The 14641-nt window shown below is 46.1% G+C and overlaps 1 protein-coding gene across 1 annotated transcript in view; it reads right to left on the bottom strand.

The window, feature by feature from the left end:
- The window catches only part of HUNK (hormonally up-regulated Neu-associated kinase), a 59405-nt gene that overhangs the window by 42496 nt on the left and 2268 nt on the right, over positions 1-14641 (bottom strand). The window contains exon 2 of the mRNA XM_021399104.1: positions 14468-14635. Within this exon, the coding sequence (XP_021254779.1) occupies positions 14468-14635 (168 nt within the window). The remainder of the gene's footprint in view (positions 1-14467; positions 14636-14641) is intronic.

The following is a 14641-nucleotide window of genomic DNA, read 5'->3' as shown; positions in this document are numbered from 1 at the left end:
GCTGGATGACTGTGGCATCCAGAGAAAGCACATTTTGCAACTTCTTTGTAAACAGCCATGCCTCAGCATAAGGAATTGCAACAAAGAGCAGAAGGCGGTTCAGGGAAAGTAGTTGGGTTTCCCCATGATCCTATGCAAGGACAAACGCTGCTTTGGCTCCTCTTTGTCTGTTCATCCTCCACTTCCGTTCCCCAGTTACAAGGTGGAGAAAAACCTATTGCTGGAGGAACAACTTACCCAAGCAGCAGACCCCTGCCCTCAGACCTGCAAATACATCTCACCAGATCCCCCACAAAAGGCCAACCATATCAGCATCCTGCTGCCAAGCCTAAGTCTGCCTTTCCTCCAGCACACATTGCCTCAGGCTCAGGCGGCCTGCAGCACACAGTGGCTTTCTGCTGGGCTCCCCACGGAAGCCCCAGAGCCAATACATAGGGCTAATTTTCAAACACATGCAAAATTGACGGAGAGCAGTAAGCTTTTCATTGGTTTTACAACAAAAATATCTCTCTCTACCCAGCTTTTCCCTGGTGAATCTCAGGCTTCATCTAGTTAAGACACACCATAATTCCACCTGAATAAAACCTAACTTAACCATCATATGACTGCCAGTGACTGCAGTCACATGGTAAGATAGCACAGAGAACACAGGTCCAAAAGCAGCCCTGGATTTCTTGCCTGCCAGATTGGGTGTCTTTGTGCAGGCTGTCTCTTGGCAGAAAGATGCATCTCAAAAGAAGCAAGCCTTCCTGCTTGCCAGAAAATGGGTTTTCTCAATGACCTGTTTGCTGAGTCAAAGTCAAGAGGTCTTAAAAAGTACTCATGTCAGACACTTGCAATACCAACTAGAAGAACAGCTTCATGGCAATGGCACCAGTCTGCCAAAAAAATGTTATAACATGTTTAACTTTACTGATAACAGAAGATTGCATGTGACCTCACAAAATAAGGGTATGACATTTTGAGGACTCTTAAGGATTTTTCCCACTCGTCCAATCACTTGAATATTTTCCCTCTGCAAATTCCCTCCTAACTTTAAGAGGAAGCCAGTTCCTGCAGATCTCTGCCAAAAGGAACTTCAGCTGAACAGAGAGGAAGCAGGTTTGAATAAGAATCCAGCAGGCACCGTGGGATTTGGCCAGGAGACCAACACAACACAAGAGAAGAAACTCTAGCTATGGACTATTGGAGGGACACCCCGCTTCCCTTCCCATCTCCCCCCACTCCTTATTTTTCTCTTTCTTCTTTCTTTTTCCTCCCCAGGAGCTACTTCTGGCAGCCCTGTTGGAGGTGATGCCAAGCCAGGCAGTAGAGCCAGTTCTCAGCACTGTCCCAGTTCACCCTGACCATTCATTCACAGGTTACAGGGTGCAGCCAGGAGGACAGTCAATAGGAAGGCCTGGGCCTCCACCCTGAATCAAACTTTTAAGCTAAGCCAGGAGAATGAGACAAATAGGCAGACCATACAGATATTCTGTACAGCCTTTGTTAGTGCAAGCCGATCCCCATTTCTTTTTTGAAGTGCCCAAGACAACTTTTGCAGCGAATTAATTTTCTTTTCTTCCCTCCTTTTGGTGATAGCTGTCTGGCATCACTCGTAGCTTGCTTTGTATTTACCACTGTTCTCACTACAAAAATCTGAGCTTATTTTTCAAAGCTGTTTGGTGATTTTGGGTGGCCAATTCAAATCATATTTAACAGACCTAACTTTGAAGCCTGCCCAAGACTCAGTACATTCTTGAAAGCAATCCCTTTAAGAGTATCTTGGTTTGGGCATCCAACCAACCAGACATATAAGAAGCTGCTTTTCATAACTCAATCCAAGAATTAGAAAATGTCAACTTTTTCACTGGGCAGTGCTTATTCCTCTGCTGTAGTATAAAAATTTACTGAGATTTAATAGCTAATGCAAAGAATATGTTCCTATGTCGTAAGTTCTGGTATCTTAATAAACAGAGCATTACAGAAAAGGGTCATCCAAGTAAATGCGTACCAGCAGTCATTAAGTTGTACTTTTTCAGAAAGGGCCACACATACTCTGCTTGGGACAGAGAGAAATCAGGGCTTTTCTGTTATGACTGTCAGTCTACACACCATTATAAAACACAAACTTAACTTCCTCCAGAGGAGTAAACATCACTAATATGTAAGGAAGACAACATGCCTGCTGCTGGGCACTGGCCAAATTGCCTTGCAGCCCATACCAGCCATGTCAGAGAATCTGCTCAACTCTGTTCCAGGGACATTGCTGGCAGAGCTCTCCTGGCTGTCCTGCATGGCTTCCAGCTCCTTAACAAATGATAGCATCCTATTCACCCTTCAAGAACTGCTGTCAAACAAGACTGCTGAGCATTTCTAAAAGTATCACAAAAAGATAAGCAATTGTTATCCATTCTCATTACAGCCTTGTCACTCATTTCAGGGAAGTCAGCAATCAACCAAACCTACAGCAATGCATAAAATTTGCCACAAGAATAACATCTGTTCTATTTATCAAGGATATAGAAGAACAACCATTCAACCACGGCCATCTGATACCTTTTATCCTTGTCTTATATGCTTGCTTGGAATGGAATAGGAGGAACAGAGTCTGAGTTAAATGTACATGCATATGCAAATATACAAACTGAAAAGGCTTCTCAGTAGCTGTACAGTGAGAGATGCATCGAGATTTTACATTAAACAAGCAGTATCATCTCTGCACTTCACACTTGAGCGGTGCTGTTCAGCCTTTGATAACTTCTGTATTTGCTCCCTGTAGGACAGCTGAATTATATTTTTATTTTGTATTTTCTCTGGCATTAGGAAAATCAACAATTAAAAAACATAAAGAGGAATCACTTCTGTTAAAATTTTTCTCTTCTCTTCAGAGTCCCTGACAGCATAAGCCAAAAGTTTTGGGGTTAGCAAGAGACAAAAGCAGCTACTGTAGAGATAAGTACAGGACGAATGTGTTAGCATGCAGGGGACCACTCACTGCTGGCAGGCCAGAGAGTCGGGGAGGTTTAAATCAGCCCCTAAAGAAGCATAAACTTTTCTAAATAGGAAAGTAGCTCAGAGTATGCTCATTCATATGCTTCAGATTTAAGGCAGCCTGAATGAAAAGAATCAAACCACCAGAAGATAAGATCTTACCATTACCTACAATGCAATGAAGATAGTACCCAGCAACGTGCAAAAGGACTGTGGATTATTTTAAATAAGCAAATGAACCCTCTTGCTGTCACAGCTAACTTAAATGTAATCCTTAAAAAGCATAAGCAGGATGTACTTGTTAAAGAAAGAAAAGGTATTAATTACACCGGTACACAGTGCTGGGGGCTATTATCAGATTACTGCAACCAATTGTGGTGCAAGCACTTCAGGAATGATGTTGAAAGTTTGCAAAGAGTTCCTTCTGAAGAGAGCTTCAAGAACAGTCTGACGTCCAAGAAGTACTTGACAGAGTAATACACTGAAGCTCCAAGTTTTGAATTAAGTGAACGATAAACAGCGACTTGATTTTCTGCAGGTACCTGCATGAGAAAAAGACTCCTGATAACAGACAGCTCTTCAATAAAATCAAATTAACTCCCCAAAAGGTAAAGTTGGGCAAACTCAGGCTGCAAACACAATCCATGTTTTTCAGGTGCAGTGAAGCAGTGAAAGGAACATCTTGTCTTACCAACATGAAAGCAGGCATTGAATTCTTCCCCCTCCCCCCCCTACTCTTGGAAGTATGCAATAGCTCAACAAAACATTGATACAGATACTCCCAAAGAGAACATCAGCTCTTGTCTTACATAGGAATTCAGGTTGGATGATTACCACGATGCCTTTAGGCACTAATGTCTGTACAGGTGAGAAGAATAGTTCTGTCCCAGAAGAGCTAGGCAAAATACTCTGGGAGCCATCAGCAGTGACATCAAGGGATGCAAATTCTGAAAACTCTGAGATCTTTGCTTAAACTCCGTGGCACTGAAGACACGAAGTGTCACGAAGAGTCATGCAAATATTGACGCTGATAGAGACAGCCCAACTCACCCACGCAACTGCTGCCTACTTCATCAGCACAGACAAATTAGCGTTTCCATGAGGATCTTCAATTTTGATGTGTCAAGGCACTGGTCTTTCTAAGGACACACTATAGGGTTCCTCCCACCATGCCACATGCAAGGGCAGACCATATGAAGGCTTTAATATTAACAGTATTGCAAGGCTGCGAGAGCAGACTGCTCAGAGAATCATAGAATCCTTAAGGTTGGAAAGACCACTAAGATCACCCGGTCCAAGCGTCAGCCCATGCCTGTGACCGCTCTAGACCATGTCCCTCAGTGCCACATCCACACAGTTCCTGAACACCTCCAGGGACGGTGACTCCACCACCTCCCTGGGCAGCCTGCGCCAGTGCCTCACCTCTCTTTCTAAGAAATTTTTTTTTCCTAATACCCAACCTGAACCTCCATTGGCACAACTTGAGGCCATTCCCTCTTGTCCTGTCACTGTTACCTGGGAGAAGAGGCCAACCCCCGCCTCGCCACAACCTCCTTTCAGGTGGGCTGTATAGAACGATGAGGTCTCCCCTGAGCCTCCTCTTCTCCAGACTGAACAACCCCAGATCCCTCAGCTGCTCCCCATTAGACTTGTGCTCCAGAGTTTCCTCACGGTTTACCTTAGTCCCTTTCACATGGTATGACATTCCCCATCTTTCTGTAATTCTTCCTCCCTCTTCCTCCTCCAGTCAGTCAGGAAGGAAAAAGGTAAATGCTGATCTAACACACAACTAGTGCCTTGTTTGACACAGTCTGTTTCCACAGAGCAACTCAGCTTCACTGGAGAGCCACTCTCAGCCATATTTCCCTTCAGTATGTTTTTTACAGCATGCCATATTTAAGGGTAATTTCATGCTATACTTCATGGGTAATGACTGTTATCTTCTCCTGGACATACTACTGCTCTGCTGTTTCCATAAAGCCAACTGCCTCCTTCCATCTCCATTTTCAAACAGACGGTCATACCCTTATCTGACATAAGGAGGGATGGCAATTCTGCCCCTTCCCAGATGTTCTGAACAGAAATTCCCACAAGTTACACTTTTGCTTGGTGCTACATGTTGAAATCAGCTGAATGTGTTTGAGATACAGGTGTGGGCACAGCCACATCTATGGGCAGAACACATCACTTGTCCTGAGTGGGTCAGGGCTGGGGTCTATCTAGCCTTTGGCAGAAAGAAACCAATTCCTGTGACCTTTTGTTGCTCTCTCAGTCAGGTAATTAATGGGGTAGCAACAATGGTGTCCCCCGAGGGACAAGAGCACATTTTTTACCTCCCTAGCCTCTAACGATATCTACACAAGTCAAGAGAGATTATGCAGAGAATGATGGACGTGGTGGCAGCAGAAAGCCGGAGGCAAAGATAAATGAGGATGCAATACTGAAGTTCCTCAAGAAATCCTTAGAAACTTGTCAAAACCAGCCTTCAGGCCTGGGCCATGTACTGCCAAAAGAAAGCGTGTATCTGAATGCCTGGAACAGTTGGATTTGCCCAGCCATTGAAATGGAAAAATATTTGCTGAGTATCACTTTCCAAATATTAGCTATTTTGCAGAAAGGGGCTCTCTGACATGCTAAAACACTGTCCATCACTCAATACGAGATCTCTTTTGAACTCAAGGTATTATCAGCTAGCAGGAATATGTTTTTCAGGTCCTGTCACACAAACACATGGGAGCCTGATGTGCAGACACTGCAGCAGATAGAAAAACGGTTAAGGTGAGCAAAGTCCATATCTTACACTGCCTGAAGCTGATGGGCTACTCACAGTCATCATGGAGAAAACCAGTGTGACAACTGCTGGGAAACAGAGGTCTCCTTTACCCAGACACGGCCCCAGTACGCTGCCAGAACATCGGGAAGCTGTGCTGAGGCACAGCAAGGCATGCGTTATGCTGTGGTTACAAATGAACCATATCCTATCCAGCTGCTTTTGATAAACTACAACTTCACTTTTCAATGCTGAAAACTTCTGTCACAGTGAGATGGATGAGGATCTCGAATTGCTTGGGGGAAAACAAAAGCAGAGATTCGATACAAAATAACATTCCTCCAACACCAGTCCTTGTGCGTGAAACCTTGTGGTTAGTGTTGCTTCCCACTTGCATGATCATGGACTTGAAGAACAGCGTAATCATGGAGTACCATACTCCATGCTAAACAGTCCCTGTTTTGCATTTCAGTCATCAAATCCAAAACTTGACTTAGAGAAGACTGAAAGAAAGGAAAAAAAAGATGTCTGTTACATCAACAGGAGATGCTGCTTTTGAAGACAAAGTGTCACCCTCCTTTGTAGTGATATAAGAGATGAAACATTTAGCACTGCTAGGCATCCCTAATGAAGCTTTTTACATATATGTTCTCTCTTAGCTTTGTGGGCATTATTCACAGAAAATAAATTTATTCTCTGAAAAAAAAATTTTTTTTTAAAAATGTTTCCATGACAATCTTCCACAACAGGCAGGGAGCAAAAGAACTTCCGTATATATAACTTATCTTTTTTTAGTTCCTTTGTTGCAGTGATTTTCCTCTGAGCACCGAGAGCACTGGTGGCACACCATGAACAAGAAGAGCTCCATTGGGACGAGCGTTGCAAGTGCCAGACCTGCAGTCCAGCAGCACACTGCTTCAGCAAAGCATACACAGAAAGGGAAGCTTGGTCAGGGCGGCACCAGCTTTCTGTTCAGTTTTTGTAGGTGCTCTCCCTCCTCGGACCACATTAACGACTTACCCTCTCTTTCCTGAAGTGGTCCTTCCCTTCATGAGGAGGAGGTTTGACTCTGCTCCGATACCAAACAGGTTTGGCAGTGCTTCACCGTATCAGCGTAGGAATGAGCACACTCTGTCCGAGCGTGAGCTCTGGGGTCATGCTTGTGGTTGCAGCTCCTCCAGTAAAACCTACAAAAAACCTTCCTGGTCTTCCTCATTAGCACCAGCTCAATCAGCCCACCAAAAGCACTGGAACCCCTACATTCACGCCCTCAACAACCCACGTCACTCTTCTTCTGGCCAATATTTACATAACCACCAGTTATCACAGAATCACAGAACTGTAGGGGTTTGAAGTGACTTCTAGAGATCATCAAGTCCAACCCCCTGCCAAAGTAGGCTCCCTACAGCAGGCTGGACTCCCTTTAGTGGGCTGTTATGGATGGGTTAAGATCCTTCTTCAAGACCTTGAAGAGTAGCGTAATCAGCAGGCAGACTTTCAGCTCATTTTTATATGGTTGTTTATAGAACACAACAGCTTGGTTTCTAGACTACTTTTTCAATTTAGTCACCAGAAGGGTCATTGTGTCATCTTATAACTGCTTTACTTGTGAGGTTATATCCTTGTGAAGGGTAAGTGCTGCTCCTTAATAACTTCCATTTTCCTGAGTGCAGGCTAACAAACAACTCGCAAGGGCAAAGGGGCAGAGATGCCCAATGTGTTACATCCACCGAAAGGCATGAAGCTATGGTACCATTTTCCAGCTCCTACTGTAAAAAGAGATGTGGCTAACTGCAAGATGTAGAAAGACGTGTTTTAATTGCCAAGACACTTATAGGTAACACATGCCTGCAAAAACAGGCTCACAGCTTTACACATCATTAAATATGTTAAAAATACAAAACTTGCAAGAACAGATACAAGGTTCCAGATGTGAGTGCCTCATAGAGCAGCACCTGGTGTCAATTCAGCCTAAACACTCGGCTTCCCTCAATCCTGCCTATGTCACTAAAATTGTAACGGTCTATACGAAAAGCAGCACACTGCTGACATGCACTAACAGTGACATCCTTAAAACCGCTGAATGTAAACTTGAAAGCAGATTATCTCAAGAGGATAAGCAACTGCCACATGTGCATCAATTCAGCTCAGTGCAGAACAAGTTGCAAGCTACAGCTGAAAAATATTAAAACAATCTTCCTGGAAGACAGACCGCAATAATTATCAGACTCTCTTGCCTTTTCAAGTCTATGCCTGCTTACTCTGAGGGGGCAATATAGAAAAGGGTTACAGGCAAAAGTGTACCTTTATAACAAGTGCCTGTTGCAACTGGTTATTCTCTGGATGAGCAAACTGTTAGCAGGTGCTCCTACACAAGACCGAGCAGGTGAGCGCATATCAGCAGTCTGCCTCATTCTCAATTTCTTAAATGCTCCGTAACATGCATTGGGGAACTTTGTGCTGACAAAGCAAACAGCTCTCTGGTCCTGCTTCCAGCCAAGTCCTCACTCACATTATTGCAATCGTGACAGCACCCTTCAAATCATTCTCTGAAGTATCATATGTTAACAAGGCATGCGTTTAGTGGCTTCAATACAAATTATGCATCTACATGCATACACACAAGCCTCTGTGAAAAGAATAGCGTCAAAGCTGTGAAAGCAAACACTTAGAAGCACAAAAAATGTCAAAATTAAGTCTGCAGAAACACCCTCGTTTCATTTCTTCGGTGCCTATAATTACAAGCGGCATCATAATGCATCATCCAGGTGTAACAGTTGGCAGCTGTTAATAAAAATGAAAAGTACCTCTGAAGAAAGCCACCATGCAAATTCATGGTAAGTACTTCTTCTAAACAAGGTTTTTTGGGAGATAGATAAATTTTAAAAATATTTAGAGAAATGGTTAAGAAGACAACTGCTTATTCTATACTTTCAGTGAGAGCACAAACACATCAAAGAAACTGATATACAGGTATCACTGGAGGAGGAGCAACCTGCAACCTTACAGTATTTGGAGGAGAAAAAAGGAAACTGTGGAACTGGAAGACCAGTGACCACACCAGAAGCTTGGCTTTTTTTCACTAAGAAGTAACTTCCTGGCCCATCTGCTTGGTAAGATGGTTTGAAAGTGACCCACAAGCACACGCAGCCCCCAAAACACAAATCAAAGGTTAAGATCCTAGGACTACATATGAGTATAAACCACAATTCTCTGTTCCCAAGCCAACATTACTATTGGGCAGCCCTGCCTCCTGGGATACAGAGAAGGCTGACAACGGTGAATCCCAACGCAGAAGCCCCCAGTGGGAATCCCCCACCACGTTTTTGTTTCCCAAACAGAGAAGAGCAACGTCACAGGGGTGGCACAGTTATTGAGGGCAGTAAGGAGGCAAAATCTCATCTGCCAACATGCCCAAAGGCCACTGACCACCAAGTCAAGCCTCCTTTCTCTCAAGTCTATGGTGGAGCACAAGAAGAAAACAGTGAATTTACTCAAGGCAAAACTGACACAACAGCTTGGGAAAATACGTATGGCATTGTAACATCTGTTGTTATCCACCAGCACTGCTTTGTCCATGCTTCTCTATGTCCACCTGCCTGTATTTTCCTGAATGGTTGGTGACTTTCCCAGGGAAGGCTGCTGGAAGACAGAAACTGTGCAAAATGCATCACTCCAGCCTTTGCTTCTGGTGGCAGATCCAGAAGCAGCTCCACAGCCACTCCTGACATGAGCAGGACATTAGAAACGGGATGTTGAGACCAGGGTACAAACTGTCTAACAGCTTTCTCAGTCACAGGAAGGATTTCAGGAGATAACCACGTTGGCTGACGCAGGGCAGTCACACAACTTGCCCAACCACCACTGCATCCCATCTTGCCTCTCTTGGAGGCATCTGGAGCTCCCATCACAAAGGTGCAGCTCCTCCAAGTCTTGCACCCACTGATGAATGCATGATGTTCAAGCAGAAACGCACCAGTGATGCTCTAAATGCATTCCACAAAATTACATGCCACCAATGTGCCACCAGCAGGGGACAGAGCCTGTGAGACCGCCGCCCAGGTGCACTCTGAGAACACCTCCCCTGTTCCCTCCCTGGGGCACAATGGGGATTGCTAGCACTCTGCAGGGTGCTTGCGCTGCCCACACAGCACTTCCAAGAGTCTCTAATACAGCTTTTTCATTATTTTTTTTTAAGCATCTTTAATACGGAAATACATTCGGAAAGCAAACCTTTGTGAAAAGGCCACTTTCAATATTAATTGCTTTACCTTCATAAAAGCTGGTAAATTGTATTTTTAGCAGCTGCTTCCCACTAAGTAACACCGTTACAGAAAACCACTCAACTAACTGTAACTAAAAATGGCCCTTTTTAGAGCTTAACAATAGTGCTAGAGAAACCAATAAACACGTTTTTCAGCGGATGAGAAATCAAATGACTCAATTTGCTTCAATCTCTCTTTTTGTAGAGACAAAGATTATACTTAAAAGTAAGGTAAAAGCAATCTCAGGTCAACTTTGCTTACGAAGACTTCAGCTCCCCTCACTATAGGGCCATCCCACGATGCCGCATGGAGTCATTGAGGGTTATGGAGTCATTTCATTGAGGTCCACAGCAGATGGCATGATCTGGTCAGTCTACCAACAGAGCGCGATACTACCCCCACTGCACCGATAGAAATGTAATTTCGGCTGTCTAGAACTAGAGAAAACATTATCTTGCAATGCCTGCTTTCTGCTGCCCAGTGACAGACCATGCTGAGCCTCACGCGCAAGGCTTGGAACAAGCTGGGAGTATCTTGGGCAGAGGCTCCGCAAGTTAGCTGGATAACAATGCAGCTATCCCAGCGGGGTTTCACAGCCACAATTTAAATCTAAATTGGCTTGCTCTTCAGAGAGAAACTGTTTCCTTGGGACTGGCAATAAAGACTGCCTGCGCTGATCTAACAAATCAGCCTTCTACCCAAAAATGTTAGATTATAGGCTGTGATATTTTTATTCAAAAGCAATGGAAAGAATAATCTGTTCAACATTCTCCTATGCTCAGCTGAAATACACTTAATTGCATCAGGCATTACCAAACATTTCTCAAGCCCAGAAAATAATAACATGCCTGACATGATGGTAATATAAACCCCGAGAAGCACTGCAAAAGATTTGATTTCAAATCCAGTGCTACAGACATTTGTAGAGAAAGTTGAAAGCCTCACCTTAGCTCACCCTCTCATGCTCAGGCACTGTTGGTTCCAGTCCCACGCACTGCACTCAACACGCACAGCCCATCCAGCTGCCCTTGGAGCAGCTGGTAAAGCAACTAGCGCTTGGCCCACGGCACACAGCATCTTGTGCTCTCTCGAAGACCTCTTTAGCTTCTAGCGATTTCAGGGTGAGGTAATGGCAGATTTTTGGCATTCGCTCTGCATTGCCTTGATTCTGTACAATGCATTGTGTCAGTGCAGTGGATCTGAGCCTAGCTGGGGACTCATTAATCCACAGATTTCGTTTCTAAATACACAATTTTCTGAAACAATAATGCGCATTAACTCCTCCACAGTCACTAAAGTCTGCTGCAAATCAAAACCTTCTTGGGCACCCTCGCTGAAATCAGATGTTCTGGTGACCGTAACAGCTTGGACTGTGCCAAAACAGCTACCAGGCATTAGCAGTAAGACCCCTACTTCACACCATTACCGCAATTTTATTGAAACTTTAGGCAGTGCCCTTGCTCGACAATGGCTTTACAAGACAGAAATCAGATGTCAATTATTTTTTACCTCAAAATACAGGCAGGCGCTAATCCTGGAATAATAGGCTCATAAAGCATCAGCCTTGAAAAATGCAGTGACTACAGCAATCCAGCAAGCCGTCTGCAGGAGAAGGCTTTGTTTCCACGTCTTGCTTCGCTATGCTCCACTTGCAAGCACGTTAAGTGCACACTCCTGCAGGCTGACTTTCCCTCTGCAAATGAACGGACCCAAAGATTAGGCCTGGCCAATCTACACCCCTCACCTCGCTGAATGAGGGCCAGTGCCATGCCATTACAGGGCAATGCTCTCCCCGAACTCCGGATGAGTGTGGTGTTGCTCCCGGAGGATGCTCTAGGTTGAAGGATGGAGGCGGGCATGGAGAGATGGGCAAGGGTGGCTGTCACACACAGCTGCTCACTCATGCCTTGGGTACCTCTGATAGCATCAGCCTGCCTCTGTTAGCTGTCCTTGGGAGGTCTGTGCCCAACATCTGGTCACCTGAGCTCTGATGCTGGAGTACCAAATGGTTCCCAGTTCTCCAGCACTTGACTCACTGCTTACCGAGATTTTTCAGAGGTACAAACATAGTTTAACCCATGACCCCTCATGCCATGATGCTATTGTGAAAGGACTTTGCCATGGCAATAAAACATTTCTCATGGAAAAACATTTCTCAAACTAGAAGGGAGGAGATTTAGACTGGATGAGGAAGAATTTTTTTTTTTTTTACAGTAAGGGTGGTGAGGCACGGGAGCAGGCTGCTCAGAGGTGGTGGACGTCCGTCCCTGGAGACACTCAAGGTCAGGCTGGACAGGGCTCTGAGCACCTGATGGAGCTGTGGGTGTACCTGCTCACTGCAGGGGGTTGGACCAGATGGCCTTTAAGGGTCCCCTCCAACTCAAATGATCCTATGAAAATGTCCTCTTCCCACAGAACCTCCTCTTGCCCCCAGTGTTGCCAATCCTGACGCTCACGCTGCCTCTTTCCTTCCCTCTTCATTCAATTCCCACACTTGCCAGCCTCAACCTCCTCCCAAACACACTCCCAGAGAAAGGACTCGAGGGAAGCAGATGTTTTCCTTCTCTTCCTCATGTTACAGCCAGAGCTGTGGTGGGCTCAGTGTAGGCAGAGCTGCCAGCAGCTGTGAGGCAGATCCAGTTTGGGCACGTCTCAGCCTCCTCTGGCTGAAGGCCATGCAAGAGCATGGTTGAGGAACGTGCCCCAGAGAGCTGAGTGTCCACCAGCTCCCTGTATGGGGTGAGAACCTCAGGTGGGGCAATGTGTGGGACAGAAAGCATTCCCCCTCCAGTCAGAGGGAGGAACTGCACTGAGATAGGACCTCACCTGAAGAAAGTCATTAAGTGCCCTTATCTCCATCCACTGACTCAGATTGCTTATCCATAAATACTTGAAATGAAATAGGTGGATCTTCTGGGAGAACGGACCCTTAATTGGTGAGTTTGAAACTATGTGACTGATCTTTTACCCACTGAAGTCAACACCAAGAACCTACTTTGATCCTGCCACGGAAAATAAGGTCAGACAGCACTCAGAAACCACCACACCAGGCCACAGACAGGGACACCAAGGCTCAGCAGGAAAGGAGATGACAGAATCATTAAGGTTGGAAAAGATCTCTAAGATCACGGAGTCCAGTCACCCATCCCCACCATGCCCACTGACCATGTCCCTCAGTGCCACATCCACACAGCTCTTGAACAGGGATGGTGACTCCACCACCTCCCTGGGCAGCCTGCTCCTCTAGATTCTCCCAGAGCTTCTGCTTGTCACTTTGTCATAACATGTCTTATTCAAGACACCAGGGAAAAAAAAAAAAAAAAAAAAAAAGCAGCAGCCCTGGGAGCTGAGACAGAGGGGTGTGTGGTGGGGCTTTTTATTTTTGCCTCTTCACAGACTGAGATAAATGTAGCAACCCAAAAAGTGGAGGTGGGAAGGACGTGCATGTGCCTTTTATCAACAGGAGGATCATTGGATGCATCTGTTACCAAGGAGAAGCACACGCTTGGTAACAGAAAAGAAGAACAACAAAAAAATTTTTTTGCATTCCTGTATGACAACAATATTTTTGTCATGAGGCAATTCAGAGCTCTACTCAAAATTTCACTTTGTGATAAACTTACTGGAGCAAGAAGGAAAAAAACCAAGCCTAGAGGGGCAGGAACCCTATGAAGACACAATGCTAACAATAGTGTATGTGCAGTGCTGCTGGAGCCGGAGGAGATTCTGCTGCACTCAGCTCACCCGGCAGCAGCGGGGTGCCCTGTGTGAAGCAGAGCTCTGCCAGTCAGCTCCAGCACGAGTGGGACAGCCCCGCAGCGGGGCTCTCCGGCATGCCACAGTGTGCCGTGCTCACTGCCCAGCCGAGCGCCCGCTGCTCTTCATCACATTGTGACAGAGCCTGACTGATGGCTGGAAGACTCCACTACAGGACTGCAGGTAAGAAATGAGAAGCAGAGCTCCTCGGTGGACTTTCCTTGTTAGAACCCCGGGATGAAACAACACAACACACGTGAGGGCATCTTGTGATGTGCAGCAGTATCAACAACTTCTGCTCGCCGAACCGTAACACCTCTTTCGCCAAAGACACGCAGCATCTCCAGACGTTTCAATGAGCGAGAAGTGTCCGCACGTTGGATGCACCAACTGGGCTGCACACCGTCACCGGTCAGTGGTAGAGGTCTATGTACTGTGCCACTAAAAACGCACCGCTCACACCGTCACTGGTCAGCGGTAGGACTATGTACTATGCTATTTAAAATAGCGCTCTCGCACACGGACAAACCTTGCAAAGAGAGGCACAGGCAGCTCACGGCAGGCGGGTATCCCCCCAAAGCGCAGGACGCGCAGCCCCAGCCCCAGCCCAGGACCGCTCCCTCTGCCGCCGGGACTCCCCCAGCGCCCGGGGCGCCACCGAGCGGCCGCTCTCCCGCCCGGCCGGTCCGTCCCGTCCCGGTACCTTCTCTCCGGTGAGCACATGCAGCCCCTCGCGGACCTTGGCGAAGGAGCCCTCGCCTAGCTTCCTGCCGATCAGGTAGTTGCCGACGCGCTTGGTGTGCTGGAAGTCGCGGAGCCTCTCCCGCGGGGCCGCCGCCGCCGCGCTCAGCCAGGCGGCCAGGAAGCTGCCCTCGGC

Source organism: Numida meleagris, chromosome 1 (assembly GCF_002078875.1).
Source record: "Numida meleagris isolate 19003 breed g44 Domestic line chromosome 1, NumMel1.0, whole genome shotgun sequence".
Classification (NCBI taxonomy): domain Eukaryota; kingdom Metazoa; phylum Chordata; class Aves; order Galliformes; family Numididae; genus Numida; species Numida meleagris.
Note: the sequence above shows the minus strand (reverse complement) of the source record. Positions and strands in the feature narration are given on the sequence as shown.